This window comes from Euprymna scolopes, chromosome 37, assembly GCF_053919585.1.
Source record: "Euprymna scolopes isolate OS-2025 chromosome 37, ASM5391958v1, whole genome shotgun sequence".
Lineage (NCBI taxonomy): Eukaryota > Metazoa > Mollusca > Cephalopoda > Sepiida > Sepiolidae > Euprymna > Euprymna scolopes.
In genome coordinates this window covers 52275405-52297806 of record NC_136518.1, presented here as the reverse complement: position 1 = coordinate 52297806, position 22402 = coordinate 52275405, and the positions used below count along the sequence as shown (strand labels likewise).

General features: G+C 31.6%; 1 protein-coding gene across 1 annotated transcript in view; it reads left to right on the top strand.

Annotated features, from left to right (window-relative positions):
* Positions 1–942: 942 nt before the first annotated feature.
* Positions 943–22402, top strand: part of LOC145261160 (ribosomal protein S6 kinase-related protein-like) — a 98855-nt gene continuing 77395 nt past the window's right edge. The window contains exon 1 of the mRNA XM_080119482.1: positions 943–1271. Coding sequence (XP_079975608.1) covers positions 1212–1271 — 60 coding nt within the window. The 5' untranslated portion in view covers positions 943–1211. The remainder of the gene's footprint in view (positions 1272–22402) is intronic.

The window sequence follows — 22402 nt, the reverse complement described above, 5'->3', positions numbered from 1 at the left end:
GGGATTTATAAAACTGGTCCAAAAGTGACTGTATTTTCTTTTCCAAAAGATGAATTATTTTACTTTTGGACACCTGCAATTAAAACGGGGGGGGGGGGGTATTTTTTTAATTTTTAATTTTTTTTTTTTTTTTTGCCGGGAAAATACTGTAGCAGAGTCTTATGTTTTAAAGTGTATTTAATTATTAAAAAATCCTCGTAATAGTAGTCTATCGTCTGACCGTGGCCATTGTACTTTATTCTGTGACGTCAGCAAGTTATGCGCCCTTGGTGGAACGGCCTTCTATTTGCGTAGGCCCCGCTCTAACAGATCAATATGCATGTTTACCCCATTTTAATACCCTTTTAGGGTGCCTACCCCATCGAGGAGCTGCTCCCACTTGGTTAAATTAATTTCATGTCTAACCCGTGGGAAACAGGTAGAGTTACGTCTTTTACAATATAGTTCTGATGTTACACATTATCTTTACTGTCCTCGGTCATGACTGAGACATTTTTTTTTTTTTTTTTGTTCCTATTCAGAATGCCTCTTTTTGGGGGAGCTGGATTTTCTTTACATTAAAAACCGACGTTGTGTCGGTATTATTATACAAACACCGTGACAGCGTTAGGGTTAGGGTTAGGATTAGGGTTAGGGTTAGGGTTAGGGTTAGGGTTTAGGGTTAGGGTTAAGGTTAGGGTTAGGTTTAGGGTTAGGGTTAGGGTTAGGGTTAGGGGTTAGGGTTAGGGTTAGGGGTAGGGTTAATTCGCTGTCACGGTGTTTGTATAGTTTTACCGTTGTGTCTAACCTGCTCTCGTAGGGAGGCAAGTAAATAGGAACAAAAAAAAACTAAAAAAAAAAAAAAAAAAACTTCTGAAATTGTGGCAATTGGCAATTTAATTAACAATTGAAGTTATTGTAAAACTTTTTTTAAGGCTATAAACAAAACCAACAATCCACTAAATCATTTGTTCATTTCTTTAGCATTGTTCTAAACTTAGATTTATTTTTGCGCATATTTCTAAGGGCGGAGGTTTCAGTCGTCTCCTCCACTCCCATCTCCACCCATACACGAACGCACACCTCCGGTTTCGTTTCATTTGGTTCCCCGTTCCTCATTTTACACTTAACTTTTAAGCCGCACAGGTCAACAAAGATGGCAAGTGCGTTTTGTTAGCCTCTAATTTTTATCATGTGTCGAACATTTCAGTATTACATGTTAATAGTGGAAAATGGGCAATTTCCAGAACAAACCAAGGTTGAGAAAGTCCCAGTCCGTCCCTGACACACAGGTAAGACCTTCGTACGAGTTTTAACACGGAATAATAAGAGTCGTTGTTTGTTTTGCTGTTTACTTTTTTTTTTAAACAATTTACCTGTTGTTCATTTCCAAACTACATAAAGCACACACTACTCACATATATGTATACTTTTTATAACATTTTATATCTATATTGGAGATCTCAGTTTTATATTTATTTTATATTGAACTTTTCAAAAGTTTTGATATAGCATCAGATAAAATTACCTGATATAAAATAACTCGTAAATATTTAAATTCGTTTCAGCACATGAACACACACACACACACACACACACACACACACACACACACACACACAGTTGGAGTTTCTAAAATAGCGGTGAATGTCTGGCACCCAGTAGGATGCCCCATCTTCAGCAAAAATAAAAAGCTAAGAAAATCGAAAAAAAAAAAAGTAGGGAGATCCAATGTTGTCCGGGATTGAATGCGGATAAACAAATGTTCCACGCTTCCATACTTTTAGTGCCTTCGAAATCGGTTAAATCGCCAATTTAAAAAAAAAAAATTAAATCGATTCCGGCAATCGATTTTCTGGTACCTTGGGGGGGGGGCTAACTAAAGCAGGCAATCGACGATTGCCTGCTTTAGTTAGGCAGGCACAGGCACCCTTCCCCCTTCCCCACCCTCGGGGTACCGGGAGGAAGCTTCTTCACAAGCCTCCCCCGCAGTAACTTAGTCCACAATACATTGTAATCTACATTGTAATCGACGATTGCCTGCTTTAGTTAGCCCCCCCCCAATTGCCTGCTTTAGTTAGGCACCCTTCCCCACCCTCGGGGTACCGGGAGAAAGCTTCAAAAGCTTCCCCGCAGTAACTTAGTCCACAATACATTGTAATCTACATTGCACTGTAGAGAATTTAATGTTGATTTCATGAAATTATATGTAAATTATGACTTCGCTTAAAGTTTAAAATGCAAAAGTCAAGTATCATGGTTCCATTGTGTCTGGAAAAGAAACATTCACTTCGAACGTGCCCCTGTGTTATCAAAGAACCAACTGTTGATATTTATGGAATTATTTTTATATAATCACTTGAATTAAAGTTAAACGTACAGAAGCCAAGTATCATAGTTCAATTGTGCTCTAAAAAGAACCATTTATTTTGAACGTGACCATGTTTTATAAAAGAACCTACTGTTGATTTTATGTCGGACCTTTTTGCTTGTGCTGTGATCAAATTTCTCAAATAAATGCACTTGTGATGTTAGGTTGTATAACAGTGCTAACTTTTGTTAGAACCAAACTTCTTTGTTTTGATTTGATACTTATCAGAGGCATTCCAATGCAAAACGTACGTGAGAACACTTCCAGATACATCAAGGACCTTCGTGTGAAATTAAAAATTAAAAAAAATTGGCCCAGCCGTTTCCAAATTCATAGGGAACGAATCCCCACACACAACGTTCCTTTTACACACTTCTGCAGTTTACGTACTAGTGCTAGTTTTTGATTGTTTCAATCGTGTTCAATACATGAATAAAACTTAATAGTATGAAAGTGTAATTATGGTAAGTAAGCTATGAGAAAATGTTTGTGTTTTATTCCCGATGGAAATCATCAGCCAAACGTCTGTATTTAACATCTTCCATTTTTGTTTAAGAAGATTATTATTGTTTGTGGCAGAAAAATCAAGTTGTTGTTTTTTAAAACGAAATTACATTTATTAAAATCCATTATTTCTGAGTAACTTTTTTTTTTCCAGAAAACCCTGAATTTTATCATATAGAAAACAGAATAATGTAAAACTTTTTCTACTATTTTTAATTAAATTTTAAATGTTAAATTTTCCCCAAAAGTTAACAATTGACATTTTTTGTCTTGCACAAAAAAACGTACATAAATATTTAAAAAAAAAAAGGTTTTTGAATTAATTTATTTATTTGTTGTCTAAGATTTAGGATGATTTTCTAAGAGAATATGCAAAAATATTATAATATAAGTACCTGGATTTCAAATAATTCCACTTATTCATATAGGCAACCAGTTATTTCGCGTCGATCTAGAGTCTAGATCGACACTGTTTACGTTTGCATTTGATAAAAAGCAAACTATGGAAGACCAAACAGGCCAAAAAAAACTTATCTTTCAGTGACGAAAATTTCAATGTATTATTAAGCTGAGGCTGGCCAGTACCATATGGGTGACCATTTGTATGAGTTTGGTTTTTAATGTGTATGTGTGTGGGGACCAGGCTCCCCAAAATGGGGGGGGGCAATTTAAAGCAGAATAAAAAAAATTATTTCAGCGCGTTTGGTCCACCGTAGTCGAAAGGCGGCAAACGTTTTCAAACGGGATCGGAAAAAATGATGCTATTTTTAACACAAAGGGCACAATATTTATCGAATTTTTTTTTTGTATCGATTCTTCAAAGCATGCCCTGTTTAATAATGGTCATGCATTATTCGGCTCGCTAAAAAAAAAAAAAATTGTTTATTTATCAAAGATTTTAAAATGGCTTTTTTCGTATAAGTATTAAAAAAATTTTTTTTTTTGTTTTGCTTAACTTAAATTAATTATTTTACTTAACATATTCACCGAATTTCACACTTCAAAACTCAAAAGCGGGATAATTAAACACAATCGAAGTTCTGATATTCAGACGTCAAAATAAGGTATGCAAACAATTTTTTTTTTAAATCTATAATTCTGTCCCTTACAACAACACAATATGTTGTGTTCAGTTTCAGATGATTATTTTAAGCATATTTGTTCCCACTTCAAAACAAGGGGGGGTTGTAAGCAATATATATATATATATATATATATATATATATATATATATATATATCGTTTATGAAAAATAAGTACACTGTTATAAAGTTCATTCTTCTCTTAATAATCGCTGAAAATTTCGTATTGATCGGATAATTACCTGATTTTTGGTAGATTTTTAAAAAGACGGTCCGTCAAAAAGTACTGACCCCCCTCCCCCCAGTTTTGGCGGTGCCTATGTTTATTTTATACAAACTAAACTTTAGGCACTTTTTTTTTTTTTTAGAGCACCCGACAAAATATATATATGAATATGGTGGATCAATGGATCGTGAAAGTACATGTTTTACATAATAATATAGTGATATGTTACTAATTGCGATATTCTACTTTTTATGCGATTGCATGTGAACATCCTGAAAAATTTGTCGAAAAGAGAAAATCATTTTGGAATTTAAAGTGGGGAATCAGTTTCGCATATACATTTAAGGTAAAATAATTATTCATTCCGGGCAAGTATAGAGTTAACAAAACAATAACAAAAAATAAATAAATAGATTCTACTTTTTTGATTAATAAATACAAATGTTTTTATAATTTTATTTCGCATTTATTGTGTTTTAGAGCAGTTAATAAAAAATGTTACGGGAGATCAATTTTGTGCATTGTTACTTTTTGAGGCAATTAGTTTGAAAAATAATGACCATCGCAAAGCGAAAACTTCACAGCCATCTTCGATTGACGAATTCTAACTGACAGTAACGAACGAAACAAATTTTGAGATAACAAAACATAAAAACAGTTTTCAAAGTTTAAAACTATTCAGGTATTAGTATATTAAATTTTCGGCACTTCTGCATTATGCAGCCGAGCGCCATGTTTTTTTTTTTTTTTTGGTGTATTTCACTAAACTGTCGCCAGGTGGCACTTTTCAGTCAAAGAACAGGGGCCGATAAATGTTTCATTAAAAATTTTGGTACTTGCACAGTTTAATCAAGACATTAAAAAAATGAAAATATCGAAAAAAAGATATTATACGTATCCGTTTTGGACTGAAGATCTAAAAAAAAAAAAAAAAATTTCACTTAATTTGATTGAGTAAGTTTTTTTTTACAGCGGAAAAAAAAGTTTTTATGAGAGCGCGTTGAAGTCGGCCATCTTTGAATTTTTTGAACACGCCACGGATAGATAACTCCAGTTAAAGCGCCGACACCCCCCTCCCCATCTTCAATATTAGCTTTTCTTCCTAAAAATCTAACCTTTTTTGCTCGGTATCATAACAAATTGTTTTTTCGATGTAAAAAAAGAAGCTACAATTAAATTAAGTGAATTTTTTTTTCGATGGACTTCGTTCCATAACGGATACGTACAATATAACCTTTCTCCGATATTTTCATTTTTTTTTTTAATGTCTTGATTAAACTGTACAAGTACCAAATTATTTATTTGTTATTTCAATTCGAAAAATGTTTCGGAAAAAAAAATCCAATGTTCCTTTAATACGGAAAAATGTTTCATTTAAATTATAAATTTGTTGTTAACCCTTCAAAGTTGCTTTAATGGGAAATATGTTTCATTAAAATTATTTATTTGTTAAAAAACAAAAAGCAAAAACTATTTATAAAAATCCATTGTTGCGTTAATTACAAAAATGCTCAAAATTGTTTTATTAAAATTATATTTTCTTTCGCAGATTTTTCGATGTTTTTACAATTATATTTTGATACATTTATATACAATAAATGTTTTCGTTTTCAAATATTTGTGTGTTTTTTTTGGTTTTGTTTTTTTTACACAGTAGTCACCACTTATCAAGGCCCGGAAGCCACTCAGGGATAAGGGTTATTGCAAGTACATTACGTTAGTGCGGAGATTTGATGAAGTGTTTACTTAAGGAATTTGATGAAGTGTTTACTTAGGAATTTGTTAACGTTGGACTTGAAGACATCCAAGTTGTAGTCAGGTGGGAAGCAGGCAGACGGAACAGAGTTCCACAGGCGTGCAGTTCTAAGAAAGAAGCTTTGTTCATGGAATCCACGTTTTGATTTAGGCACAGATAAAGAGTGGGGAAAATTTTTCACTGTGGATTCGGCTAGACGGGTGTTTTTCGTTGTGTGTTCGGAAAATCTTGTTTGTTATTTATTTGACCAAGGAGAAATTGGAGTTATCGCCCCCTAACAATGGCGCTCGGCCGCAAAATGCAGAAGTGCCGAATTTGCTATCGTTTAGTAACATTGATTGTATATTTGTTTATTCGCCCTCCCTCCATTTTATTTTCGTTTTTAATGTATTACACTTTCGACTTAATTCATATTTTTTTCTGATTCAGTAATTGTAAATGTTGATACGTTCCGTCGAAAAACAAAAAACAAAATGAAAGTCGAAATAATTTTATGTAAAACTGGAAACCCGCTGAAAGTAAAACGAATTACGAAACCATCCGCCTACTAAAAAAAACTTGTTTCAAAAGAAAAACCATGTTTTGATTTTATTTATATTAAAAAAAAATAGTTGTATTTATTCTAAAAGTATTTATGCAGAATATAAATCGAGTTTTTTTTTCAAACTGATCTATAATTTCACCTAAAATTTAATAAAGATGCCATGAAAATAGAACTTAAGAATACGAACCGTGCCATTTTAGATAGGATGTTCAACTTAAATTTAATTTTTACGGTATTTTTGTTACTAGATTTTAGGTGAAAATACTTATTAGTTTAAAAAAAAAAAACAAAAAAAAAACGGTTCGTATTCTGCATAAGTATCTTTAAAATAAATAAAAGTTAAATTTTTTTTTTTTAAATATAAATAAATTTTTTTTTAAAGATTTTGAATAAAATATTTTTATATTGTATTATTATTATTGGTAGTATTAGTATTTGGTAGTGTGCTGGTTTCGTATTTCTTTTTACTTTCAGTTAATTTTTATTTTTACATAAAACTCTAAATGGACCTCCATTTTGTTTCTTTGACGGTAAGTGCCAACATTACTCAATAATTATTAATTTCCTTCAGTTTTTGATTCTATATTATAGAAAAGTAGATTCACTTTGTCACAAATCGCAGGAAAAAATAATTGTTTCGACAGTGTTCATACTAATAGTCATATACATGATAAAATAACGTCTCCATCAGTAAAGTAAAAAAAAAAAAAAAATAGAAAGGAAGAAAGAAAATGTTTCAACCAATAAAAGTTTAAATAAAGAAAAAGAAAAGCAGTATAAAAAAAGTCTTATTATGGAATTAGATTAAAGGCAGAGTTGTCTGATTTGCTTTTTTAATTCCGCTAAATACTTGAAAATTTTCAAAAACTCCTTTTCACCTCATACAAGGCATATTACCACGTGAAACACAAGGGTCTACTATTTGGGATTGTGTCTAACAGCAAGGTGTGGGGAGTTGAGCAACGCGATGTGTCTTCATATTACATTTAAACTTCAGCAGGTTAGTACAATCAGGGAGGCCGGAAACAAGGAGGGAATTCCAAAGTCTGGCAGTCCAAAGGAGAGTAGAAGGTTTTCTGGCATCTAGGGCCCTCAACAGTGAGCGAGTGGAATTTTGCTACTTGTTGGGATTCAGCTGGCAGTTTTTTTTTTTTTTTTACCATAAACAGTATAAAGAACAGGAGACTTTGATGGTATGGCCACGTTAAAAACAAATGGATGAGAATTTGGGGGTTAGTAAACAGTGGAGGTAGCAGGTCCAGTTCAAAGGGGAAAGCTAAAGAACACATAAGAAGTCATAATTATGGACTTTAGATATTAACTAGCCTGGCTGCCCGGCTGTTTAGAGGTGTGTGTTGAGAAAAAAAAAGAAGTTGTAGTAGGCAGGCAGGCAGGCTTGAAACCCGTACCGCTAAGGAGGAAAAGAACGTGAAAAAAAAAAGTGACGTCTTTGCCATTGCGTCCATCGTTAAACCGGAAGTGGCGAAGAGGCTAGTCAATCGAAAAGAAGGGATGACTTTCGAAAATATCGGCAAAAAAAGCGACCCTTTCCTGTAGAAAAGTGCCCAGTTGTGGATGAAGGAATTAATGTTTTTAACCAATTTTTCGATATTTGTCATCTGAAGGGTCAAGCTTCAAAACGATACCGATCTTGTGATAATCCGTCGCCTCTGTTGAAAGTTTTACGCAAACATACATTCATACATACATTTAAACAGGCAGGTGGGATTTTTAGATATAAATGATCTGGTCAGAAATAGGTTAGCTTGAAAGTCAGTTTCTTAAAGCCGTCCAACAGATGCCAACATGTAAAATGGAAGTTAAACTAAATATAATGATAATTAAAGATAATTTTGTGTGTATAGTAGTTTTTATTTCCTAACTTTCTTACAAAAAAACAAAAACGATTTCAATTTGAGAGTGATCCTATCTTTAACCCGAAATAAATATGACTCGTATTGTATCAGTACTAGTAATGGGATGATTCCAATATTTTCCCTGATTCCGATATAATTACCGATTCCGATGCTAAAATTCATTAGGAGAGGGGGAGTAGTGGGGAGTTCTCATCGGCTGGCATTTTTTTTTTACTTGCTGGATATTTATGCTTTTTATTATAGAGTGAAAAACTTAAAAGTAAAAAAAAAAAAAAAAGTTTTCTTTACCTTAGGTTTTAATTCACTGCTTTTTTGTTTTTATTCATTTTTTTTTTTTTCATTTGTAAGATTATTTTTAAAAGGAATAGAAAAAAAATAAAATTATTTAAATTTTTATAGTTTTGCTCGAGTAAGTAGGTAAACCCCGATTAATGTTATTCACAATGAGTGTTTATTGTTAACCCCTGAACTGTAGTTATGTCATATGGTATTTATTTGTCTGACCCCAAAAAAGGCCCAGAGGACAAAATCCTCTCTCAAAACCGGTTTGTGAAAGGCCCTAGTCTTCTGACATGTGAGAGTTAGTCCCCTACTTACTTCCCTGTGGGGGTGGGAGAATAGTTAACCACAAGGTCAGTTTTTAATGTGGGAAAAATCCAGCTCCTTCAAAAGGGCACATCCAAAAAATATACTTCTCATTTTTGGGAGCACAACTGAACCATAATACTTGACTTCTGCTTTTTAAACTGCAATTCAAGTCACAAATTACCTTCTAAATCGACTACAAAAATGACATTCAAATTTCGGTCAAAAAGTAAAACATGTTGGACATTTTGTGTTATGTATTTAAAATCAATAATAGATTACAATTATTCTCGGCGCTTCTGCATTACATGGACGGCGCTATTTTTTTTTTTTTTTTTAGTGCGTTTCAATAAACAAGGTGACGCTTCTCTCCATTGAGATTATTTATTAATATTATTAATTTAACAATTAAAACTAATATATTGTTACCTTCAACAAAAAAGTTAAATATATTTTGTTAAAGTGACAATTTTACTTATCCAATGTTGTATTAAATCAAAAAATGTTTCATTTAAATAATTAAATTGTTTGCAAAAAAAAAAAAAATCCAATTTTACTTTAATTCAAAAAATGTTTCAGAAAAAAAAAATTCAATGTTGCTTTAATTCAAAAATTGTTTTATTAAAATTATATTTTCTTATGCAAACTTTTCAATAAATGTTTTTACAATTATATATTGATACGTTTTTATACAATAAATTTTTTGTTTTCCAAATATTTTTGTGTTTGGCAGGAAAAAATCTTGTTTGTTATTTATTGGGCATGTTATTTGACAAAGAAGAAATTAGTTATCGTCCCCTAACAATGGCGCCGTCCGTGTAATGCAGAAGTGCCCAACTATTTATTATATGCTAACAGAACCCGTAGAAATTCCATGGAATGAGAAATATATTTAATTTATTAACGTTTGTATGAAAATAGTGTCCATTGTATTTTGAATATAGAACTGACCGAAATGAGATAAATTCATAGATACTCAGAAAGTAAATATTGTGCTACATAGTTCAATACAAATAATAAAATCACTTTGTAAGAGACGATTTTTAATTTACTCTTTCAGTCTAGCACCTCTTGGCAGACAATATTCTTTTTTGTTTGTTTACTCTATTTCTTTCTAAATCTTCCATTTTTTTTTTTTATGTAACATTTGATTGATTTCTTTCTTCAGTGAAGAGCAGATGCACATTAAAATTACTACGAGTTCTTTTCTCACACGATTACAACAATGGTCAATTATACAAGTTAGAAAAGCATTTCATCCGAGGCATGAAAATTGTTAAACAAAATGTTTTTACTATAGGCTTTAAAAATAAAGGTACAAGATTCAATTTGAAATTTATTTATCTTCTAAGTGCACTTTTATAAATTTTACAAAGTAAAGTTTGAATCAAAAAATTACATTGGATTTATTTTATGTAAACGATTTATTTTATGTACATTCTGTTCCACTTAAAAAAAAAAAATCATTGAAAATTTTATATCTTTATCATTAATTGCTAGATGAAAGATAATGTTTTTAAAGTGCAACAAAATGTACATTACATAAAATAAATCCAAGGTTATTTTTTGATTCAATTTAAATTAAATTTTTATACCTTACTTTGTAAAATTTATAAAAGTGCACTTTAAAGATAAATAAATTTCAAATTGAATCTTGTACCTTTATTTTTAAAGCCTATAGTAAAAACATTTTGTTTAACAATTTTCATGCCTTGGATGAAATGCTTTTCCAACTTGTATCTTATCTTTTTAAGATTATATTTTAAAACTCGCCTTCTCTCTATTTCAGTTTGTATTTCTCTTCACACCACAACTCATTTTTGCAACCTCCTCTTTGTATTATTACAGGCCTGAATATTCTCTCTGTTTCAGTTTATTTTTCTCCTCACACCACAACTCATTTTTTGCAACCCACTCTTTGTAATACAGGTCTGAATAATAAGAAAATCTTAAATATACATATAATTTTTTCATAAGTTTTTATTTCAGTTTCAATTCAAACTGATGCACCAAGTCATGTGAATATATTTTTTTTATTTTTGAAATCGCACCTTTATAACATATAAAAATCGATAGAACATTAACTCTATAATAATATATACAAAATCTGCAAGAATTAAAATATCATATTTAAGCATACTTTACAACCGGGCTTTGCTGGGTATTCATGCTAGCTTAGATAAATACTTTTGCTGTTTTAACAAAAAAAAAGCTACAGTAATATCAGAGCACCTCCATTTGAACTGAACATCTACAGAATGCCAACATCAATATATTACATATGAATGAGTCCCCCTGTGGAATTTCCACAGGTCCCGCTAGTATATTATTATAATGATATTCGAAAATGAAGCTTCATCAAAGGGAGGTCACTCTCATGTTCTTGTCCAAAATTGCCAAATTTAAAGTAAAATTTCATGAATTTGGTCCTTTTCAAAGCATAACGTATGGACTAAGTAAGGAACAAGCAGAATATAATATAAATCATTTGGACTGCCATTCTTATTGTGGTTGTTATTCTCACAACGTTTTGGCCGATGTAATACACAACCTTCTTCAGGTGCATCTTGTTGAACTCCTAGAAATTCTATGTTTCCACAAGGGCAGAGTTAAATGCAAAGTCAGTTGATAATAATGGGAAAAATCCAACCCTTTGCCCCCAGGAATATTCTGGAATGTGACAAAATTTAAAATTGCTTCTCATTTTAAATTGAAGAATATAGTAGGAGTTATCTACCTTAAGTTTACAAATGTGCAGACAAATAAAAATTGAAAAAGTAAAACAGCTTCACTTAATCTTGAGCGACGCGGGGTAGATACAGCTAATGAAGTTATTAAACAATCCCATGTTGAAACTAATCAATTAAATGTTTAAATATTTTCAAAATCTAGTCATTGTATCTAAACAGTATAAGGCGATGTGTGCAGAACAGGAGACTTTGATAGTATGGCCACGTTAAAAGAATGAATTAGAGTTTTTGGGTTAGTAAATGTAGAACAGTTGAGGTAGCAGGTCCAGTTCAAAAAGGAAAGCTAAAGAAAACATAAGAAGTCATAATAATAGACTTTAGATATAAAAAGGGTCAGAAATAGGTTAGCCTGTAAAGTCAATTTCATAAAGCCACCCAAAACATGCCAGCATGTAAGATGGGCATTAAACCAAATATAGTGATCATTAAAGATAATGTTGTATGTATAGTAGTGTTTATTTCCTAACTTTCTTACAAAAATAAAATAATTTCAATTTGACAGTAATCCCACCCCTAACCCAAAATAAACATAACTTGTGGATCTGATATTGTATCAGTACTAGAGATGGGATGATTCAAATATTTTCTCTGATTCTGATGCAATTACTGATTCTGATTTTAAAATGAATTTTTTGGGGAGAGGGAGGGATGTAAAAGATAGTCCTCATCTACTTTTAAATATAGATATATATATTTTTTTAATTTGACAAACTTAATGTTTTCCTTTTATTTTATCCAGGATATGAAATTTATATCTTTACTTTTTGCTTATGCCATTTTTCCTATGTATCCATTTATGCCACTTGTGCCATTTTTTTGCAGGGTCATTTTCTTTTAAATTAAATTAATAAATATCTATCACTTTATCATTAGTATCAGCAATGAAAAATTAAACAAATAAACAAAATTAAAAGAATCGTTTTTGGAATCGTTTCAATTTTTTCAATTTCTACACTGAAACCTCAAAAACTCTCAATATTCCAATTCGAATTTATGTTCCCAACATTAATCAGTACCTGATGTTATTCATTAATTCATGAATAGTTGAATGTAGAGTTATCTCCCCTTGTTTTGTAGTTTTCAGACTTTTGTCTGTTGATATATAATACTGAGTATTTAATTTTATTTCAGTTGAAGTTCTCAGAAATCAAGGAGCCCCTTTCCTAGGCTAACACTTGATCTCTATATGAGATATATAGGTAATCGAATATTTGAATATCTATCAAACACAGAGTTAGTAAAAAAGTTGGGAACATTATTTCCCTCTCCCCAATTAACCATTTAAATATGTTATAGTATACTTTTCTTGTGGTCTCTTGGTCTTACTGGATCCAGGACAAGAATTCATCAAATCTGGTGGAGTATCCAGCCTTGTGTTGTTATTTGAGTTAACATTTTGAGGTACATTAATGTGTGTACGTACATATGTGTTAATGTTATGCATGACCTTCATGTGTATATTTATTGTATATGTTTATATATGTATACTAAAATATTGATCCCAAAACATGAAAAAATTAATTCCTTGAACAGAACAGTTTTGCACCACTTTTATATCTCTTTATGAAGATTCAAATAATGTTATTTGTCCTTGCAATTGGTGGTTAAGGTTTTGAAATGTTCAACACATTTTTTCTCCAATAAATTATTTTTCAAACATTTACAGTTTTCTGATCTAATTTTACCTGATAGCCACTTGTGCTGAGGGTTAGTGCTAATGAATTCAATTAACTGTCCTAAAATGCTGCAATATAACTTGTTACAATTACACTGAACAGATGCCAAATAGACAAATTCACAAACGTGTGACCCATTCTAAAAACTTTGGTTCCAATTGCTGGAATGCACACACAGAAAATAATCAAATCCAACATTGTGAATTCTTATAATGATAAAAAAAAAACAAAAAAACAAACATTTTCAATAAAATTTGCAGTGATAAGCTGCATTTTACCTTTCCTTAAAAATCTTATTTCAAAACATTTGTTCTTCCTGATAAATTATGTTTGTAAAAAATTTGAATAAATTATTTTTCAAAATATTCATTACGGTCTTAGTAGCAAAAATAAATTTGTTAGATGCCCTAAAACGTTAGAATGGCCTGGAAATGGAGTTAAGATTATAAATGAAACTTATTCCTTATTATAAATTATAAATGAATTTTAAAATATAGCCATAAGATAAATTAAATAAATAATTGAATAAACAGAATCTTTTTTTTTTTTTTTTTTTTGCTTTGTCATGAGGAGGGTTTTAGTGGAGAGTTACTCTTCAAATGTACCAAGGAAGCCTATCTTGGTTTTATTTCTTTTAAAGTAGAAAAAAATAAAGTAAAACCATAATAATAGGAAATGCAAAAAACAAAATTGGCCAAAACAAAATTGCTCTCGTCAAAGTTCAAAAGTATAATTGCCTTCAGTTTTTATTCCATATTTTAAATTAAAAAAAAAAAAATTTTTTTTTTTAATTTGCTCTTTTTTGTTAGATTACTTTTAAAACAAATTAAAAACAAAGATTAAAGTTTTAGAATTTTGCTGGGGTAAGTTGACATAACCTATGTCAGCATGATTAACATTGGTCACAATGAGTGTTTGTTAACCCCTGAACTGAATCGTAGGAATGGTCTTTATATTATGTTTACAATTACGTCTTTTTCATTGTTTTCAAATTATAAACAATTTGAACATCGATTGATTATTGACCGATTCATTCTTTTATTTTACTTATATCTTACTTATGTCTCGTTTAAATCTTTCATTTGTTATTGTTGCACTATGTTAATTGCTGTAAACTACCATACTTTGTTACAATTTATTAAAAAGAATACTTGATTTGAACCAACAGTTTTTCTAATATTAGAAATTTTTAAATAGTCACCTTAAAAGAAGAGTAAATTAAAGGGATTAACTCTTGTTCTTATTTTAAGAGTTATTGTTCTTTACTTGCCTTTTTTTTTTTTTTTTTCATTCAGTGTTTACTAAAAAGGAATGTTTTCTCATTCTGTACAAATTTTTAACGAAAGCAAAAGTTCATTTATTGCTTAGACATTGATGGATCGTTGAACGATTCCTCTGTCTTACTTGCTTTAATTTTATTAAATAAAAATCAGGTTCACTTTTAGCTTGGATAAAAGGTGAATAATAGATAACAAGGTGTGCTTATATAACAAAAATATTTGCAAAGAGAATTTGAATATATATATATATATTAGATAATACTGGGCCGATACATCTAGTGTGTGTACAGTGTACCCGAATATAAGAGGCTTCTATGCAAGGCAGCTACAACTCTCTTATATCCGGGTTACCTGGTACATTAATATAGGCTCTAATTTGGGACCAGAGAATACCTCTCTTGTATCCGGTTTTCTAATATTTGGAGTCTCTTGTATCCGGGTTACACTATATATATATATATAATGTGTATATATATATATATATAGTGCTTCACTATATATATATATATATACTGCTTCCCTTTTTTTGTTTTCAAGTAAGATCTTTGACTCACTTGTTGTTTCATCAAATACTTTTGAATGTAAAATCCGATCCCGCATTTTGCTAATTCCTACCCTCTGATGAGAAGGAAAGTATTTCTTCGAAACTCCATGGATTAAGGACTATCCACTTATCTAGTGTTTCCTTTTCAGATTAAATATGTTTTTAACTCTTTTTCAAAGTGTTTTTTAACATATTTTATTAACTGTTTATTCGTATATATATATATATATATATATATATATATATATATATATATATATACTCACACACACACACACACTAGCGGGGGGGGGGGGGTACTTTATCCGGTTATGAAATACACTTTTTTAATATGATATTTTAATTTGTCCAGATTTTAATATATAGTGTCGTGATTTCAAAAGTAAAAAAAAAAAAAGTATTTGGTGCCATCAGCTAGAATCGAAACCAAAAGCAAAATCGTAGCATTAAAACTGTTGACATTACCAGCGTGACACACATATGAACTGATTACAAAGAAAAATATAAAAACAAACTAAAGATGAATGTACAAAATGTATAATGATTTTTTAAAACTTAGACCCATTTTTGACCCCTTAAAACCTATTCTAACCGACTAAAGACCCATAAAAGAATGATTCATAAAAAACTCCAATCATTTGAGGCCTCTAGTGCCGTTCCGCGATTTTTCGTTTCGGCAGAGAGTTTGAAAATATGGAGACAGACAGACATATAGCTTTTATATATATATATATATATATATATATAGTAATTTATAAAATATATATGGCGATTAAGCTACACTGAATATTCGGCATTTCATCCACTCTAGGACTCCTCAGGCTTATGAAACGCCGAATATTCAGTGTAGCTTAATCGCCATATATATTTTATAAATTACTAACTAGCTCTACCTACGTATTGAGCACTTTTGAAGTAAATACTTAAAGTTTACGCATAAATCTATGCTTTCATATATTAATTTTATGTGAGTAAATTAAGTAGTTTTATATATATATATATATATATATATATATATATATATATATATATATAATTATTTACTATAATAATCATTAAATGCTTACAGACACTTGTGTTTCATCCTTTCGGGAATCATCAGTGCAGGGTGCCACGATTAACACCAGTTGATAGATCCGAACCCAGCAACAGAAGCAAACCCTGGTTTCATTAGCAAGGACCTAATCCATTCGGCTACCGTTAACCGCGAGAAATGCTGTTGAATTTTAAACATTTATTTTTTTAAATGCTTTTTAACGTCTGTCAGAGTGATCTAATCATTATACAAAAAAGTTGTTATATTTCTCTATATCTGTAACCTCTTTTCTTCTCTTTTGATGAGAAGCATTAGGATTCGAAATACCTAGGTATAAAGAGCATTTATAGTCCTTCCTCCCCATTGATGTTTTTCCTTATTCAACTAACAAATAGATTCATATATATCAGTATATATATATATATTTTTTTTTTTTTACACGGTAGTCACCACTTATCAAGGCCCGGAAGCCACTCAGGGATAAGGGTTACGTTTTATCGTGCCTATAATTTTATTTGTATCCTTTACTTCATCTCGTATGTTGAGCGTTTCATATCTTTAATAATTTTTGATCCCCTATCATTTATATATGAAGAGAGGTGGACCTCGAAACATGCATGTCTGTAGATTACTGTTTAAAAAAATATATTACATAGAAAAATGCGAGCATGAAAAAGTAAAAGGAACTCGTTGTTAAAACTGAAAAAGAAAAAGACAAGATATTCTAATAAAAAAAGATAATAAATTTATAACTTAAAATATTACAGTATTAAAATTTTTTTTTAAATTCAACTTAACATAATATAATCAATTCTTAATTAATTCTGCAATATTTTAAATTATAATTATATATTTGAGGTAGTGTAACAGATTTGGTTGCTATGGTAACCAACAGCCAATCAGAAAAAAAACGTCTCTCCGTTCCTTACAGATTCTGAGAATTTTTGAACACCGTCATCTTATTGTAACTTTTGTTTTACTGAACGAAAATCAAAATTTTATTTTCAAAATATAGCTGAGAAGGTGACCTATGAACTGTAAAAATTGTTTGAAATTTAGTCGCAAAATGAGTGAGCGGTGAAATTTTTAAGCAGTTCTAAATGAGTAAAACTAAAAATTAACCGTGTTTGAATGATAGTGTGTGTCATCCATGGACTGTTTTGTTGTATTACACTCTTCAGCGTGGCTAGACAAGCAACTGTTTCCAGCTGAGATCGAAACTTGATTGTCTAGATGACAGTCAAAGCCTACACCATTTTGGCTGCTGCTAAAGTAGGTAAGACTATGATAATAAACACATCAAACACAAGAAGCTCCATTTGATTACACAACAAGCAATGCATTTATACGCTCATGACATTTTGTTTCACTTACCAGTATGCTCAACCCAAGAAAGGAAGCATATTTTAGTTTAGTTATATATGTAAACAAGTTCTGCCTTGACAAAGTATAAAACCGAGTTCAGAATCTAGTGGGTGGTGTCCTAGTCTCTACCTTACTGCCTTTTTCTCATTGAAAATACATTGTTAGGCTTTCTCTACACTCTCATTATTTTTAGGGTAGGTGCTCATTCTGAGTTTCAAGCTAATAATCCCTCTGTAAAAATTCATAACAAAGACTTGTCTAGCTACAACCACTGTTAGTAAATTGCTGTTTGCAAGTCCAATGTAAACAAATGCCCACTTTGCCATAGTTAAAATGAATGGCTCTCTCCTTGTTTTTAAATCCCCGAGACAGTATTTCATGGTAAACAACTGATGATCCAGTAAATTGATCTTAAGACTATAGTGAATTCGAGAGAGCAAGTTGATGCATTGATTGCAGGTGATTAAATGACTGACTAAATAGTTTTCCAACGAATGATGAAAAAAATTAAATAGTTTTTTATATATAGTTTTAAAGGTTAAAAAACTTTCAAGACTATATATATATATAATAGTGTGTATGTGTGTGTGTCATCCACATACAGACTGTTTTGCTGTATCACATCTCTTCAGTTTGACTAAACAAACAACTGCCTCATTAACCCTCATCCTTGAGTGGCTTTTTCTGCCTTGATAAATGGTGACTTTGTTAATAGCCAATATTATCTCACCTAAGTCGATCAAGATCCTCTGATAACGGTCTTCATTATTGATAATAACATATTTACTACTTTCATGTCTGTATCTTCTCTGTTAAGTGAACAGGAGATGATTTCAGGTAACCTTGTTCTCGCTGTGTACCTGTGCCAGAAACGCAATGATCGTTAAAGTTTTGCTATTATATTTATCCAGTAAACAAGGCGCCCACTCTAAAATCATAGAAAACGTACTATTTTTAGGTTCTGACAAATTTCACTTGGAAGATGTTATGCAACAGTGTTGACAAATAATACACAGAGTCCCTATTTACAATGCCTCCCCACGGGACAGAGTTAGATACTAGGGTCGTTTTTTTTTAACGTGGAGAAAAGGAACAAAAATGAAAATTGTCTCAGTCGTGAAGGAGAAATTGAGGTGTAGCATCTAAAGAACAGATACTACACTTTGAGATATTAATTTTTTTATTCACAGGAAAAAAAAATACAATTGGGAAAATGAAGAAAAAATTTAGGCACAAGGCCAACTTAAAAAGAAGGGAGGATGGTGGGGTTGGTTGATCCATCTCGTCTCTATTGGAAATTTTAAAAGATTTCTCTCTCGGCCAGCATCTTTTATCATGGTTACCCTTTTAAATTTGTATTTATGTGTGTGTGGTGGGAGGGGGTGGGTGTTCCTACTTAAACTCAAATTTAAAACATTTTTTTTATTTCTATCAAAAAATACAAAAAAGATAATATTAATAAAATTTCATTTGTGTTGAAGGACATGGGGGGAAAAAATGGCCCGACGTAGTTACTCGGCTATCTTTGTGCTTCGGAGTTTTTTAGATAAGGATTGATGAGTCTTATTCTTTAGATTTTTCGAACTACTGTTCTCATCTTTTCACAATGTTTCGATCGATTTAATTTCTGACTTTCTTTATCGAACTCTGGAATCTTTCTGTCAAACTTGGAGGGGGGGGGGGGCTGCACAGAAATTAGAACAGAACCCTTTATTTAATCCACGGTTTACTATGTCCTTGTTCCTTTATTTAATCTTGGTTTAGTAAGTCCTTGTTGTCTATCCACGACTAGACAGAATCCTCTTTTGTATTTGTATGAAAGGGTACTACACTTTGATCCAGTATGAAGATAGATTTTTGCGTGTAATAAAAAGGAACTTTAAATACTTAGTTTTGTGTGTGCTTAGTGTAAAAAAAAAAAAGTCGATTAGATATGTGTTTGAAGAACAGATGCCACACTTTCATCTGAAGCTAAGCAAGGCAGATGCTGCATTTACGGTGTAATAAAAAGAGGATACTGATTTTTTTTTCTTTTCACATTTATTTATTTATTTATTTATTTATTTGCATTTGATCCTCTTAACTAATATTTTGTGTAAATGGAAAAGAGGGAACTCTTCTTTGCAATATTAATAATTCATTTTTAAAGCTCCCTGCACCTGCCCCTTTTTATCTCTGCTGATGGGCGGGGACGAATTTAACCGCCCCCCCCCCCGACACACACAATAAACGGGGAATAGAAGTAGAATAGAACTAAAATCCTGAACGTACTTACGTGTGCATACACACACACAGGCTCACAAAAAGGAAAAAAAAAATGAATTTCAAAAACTATTTGGCAAATATACCTGGTGAACCAAGTGCAAAAGAAATATAAACAATAGCACTTAAAGGGACGGTTAGAATCTTAAAAAGATCCCTCGGTTAGAGTAACTAAACTATTGGGAGAATGTTTGGTATCCGGTAGAATGCCCCATCCCCGGAAAAAAAAAGTGATAAGAAAATTTAAGCAAAATCAGTGTACCTAGATTTATCTGTGCCTAAACCTAAAAATAGATTCCATGAACAAAGTTTTTTTCTTAAAACTGCCTGTGGAACTCTCTAGCGTTTGCCTGCTTTCCAGCTGACTACAATGTGGTCATCTTCAATTTCAACATAAACAAGTTCTTGATGACCCGTCCCCTTAAGTAATCCAATTTTACCAAATTTCCACTACTAACGTTTACTATGATATTGTCCCATTGACTACTGTTCACTCATTAGCCATTATCCTCGAGTGACCTCCAGGTCTTGATAAGGGGTGATTACTTTGAAAAAAAAAATCGTCTCTTAGGCGGTGTCATGGCTTAACCATAACTCTTCTCTTCCTTAAAGTAGAGCCATATTAAGCATTTATTTATCTTCCATGGTGAGAAATGTGACACAAAGATCGCAAAATTGGAATGAAAAGTCAGTGCCCCTGAAAAATAGCACTTTGACCTACAAAAAATGCTTGTAGTCCCATCAGCATTCCCTGGTAGGGGTGCTTCAGGTGATTAGCAATAAATTAACCCTTTCTCAAAGAGAGAAGGCAAAACCTGGGAGAGTGGACCTTCTAGAACTGCACATGACCAGCAATACACTGCAGTCAACAGAGAGAAGGTCATTACAAGAATGGCCTAGATTTTGTTGGGTTAAGAACAGTCGCAGAGCGCCACCGCTGGGCTGAGTAAAACCATATTCTTTCCGTTTTGAACTGTGATATTCAAATAGCAGTAGTTGGTTCATTATCATATTCCGGTTTACCATCCTTTTATGGTTTTCTCTATCGCTATAAACACTTTATCGCACCTGATGCTATTTCAATAATCTAACTATCATAGTAGTCCCTCACACTTTAAGTAGCAACATGCTTTGTTTGGCGTGAATAAAAGTTTAAAAAAAAAGAAAAGAATTTAATTTCCTTTTAGGAACAAAATGTATCGGTTCTAATACTGTACTTAGTCTATTCTATCCTTGGTCAGTAAAGGAGAAATCCTTTTAGACTGAGGTAATTTAAATTTTTGTTCCAATCCAGATTGCCGTTTTTGGAAGAACTGGATTTTTTCCACATCAAAAATAAACCTTGTGTCCAACTCCTCCCTTGTCGGGAGGCAAGTAAATAGGAACCCTCTCAATTCTAGGGATAAAAACCAATTCCATAGATCAGCAGTTTTCTAATAAGCTTACCTTGGACCATAAGATCCCATAAGAACAAATAAGATCAATTAACTCACTTTTGACTTTTTATTTAATTCCATATTTGTAATATTATTAAACATGCACTGTATATTTTATAAATATATATTTATGTTTGTATTTATCTATAATATGAATCTCAATCATTGGTTTGTGTAAATGTATGTATGTATGTATGTATGTATGTATGTATGTATGTATGTTTGTATGTTTCCCAAAAAACTTTCGACAGACGCAACAGATCCTGACGAGGTCAGTATCATTTTGGAGCTTGACGTCTCTGACAACAAATATCGAAAAATTGGCCCAAAACATTAATTCCTTCACTCTCAACTGGCCAGTTTTCTACAAGGAGGGGTCGGTTTTTGCACCGCCATTTTCACAAGTCATCATATCAGTTGGATTAACTATGCTTAATTTCAACGCTCAGAACTTCCGGTTGGACGATGGAGACATTGGCTAAGACATCATGTTTTTTTCTTTTTCTTTTTTTTATCCTTTGCGTTATGGGTTCGAGCCTGCCTGCCTGCCTACTACTACTTTTTTTATTTTTTTAACACCTCTGCCTTTTGTTTTGATTCTCCAACGCCGCTATTACCACCTTTTTTTTTTTTTTTACAACTATGGGGTTCTTTACTACACCACCTGCACACATTTGGGCAACAGGCACTCCCCGTTACTGTTGTTTTGCCCCCCCCCGGCAACGCTGGGCACCCTATATATATATATTCCTATACTTTTTTTTTGTGTGTATTGATATTAATATTAAAAACCTTTTTTTCTATTTATTTAAAAAGAAAATAAAACTTTGTTATATATGGGTCATGAAATTGTATTCATCTGCAAACGATCTATCTAATTTGCATATTCTTTTAAACATTCATTTTAATTAATTCTCTATTCGTTTATTTATTTTTTTTTTTGGTTTTCTTTTGTTAATTATTACATGTAATTATATTCATGCAGATATTCTACATGATTTATACTTGCGTAATATTTGTGTAAAAAGGTTATAGTAAACACAAACCTCTTTCTATATATATATTTATATATACGTATATATATATTTGTTTAAAAAAGTTTGCCTACAAAACTCCTCTGTCAGTTTTT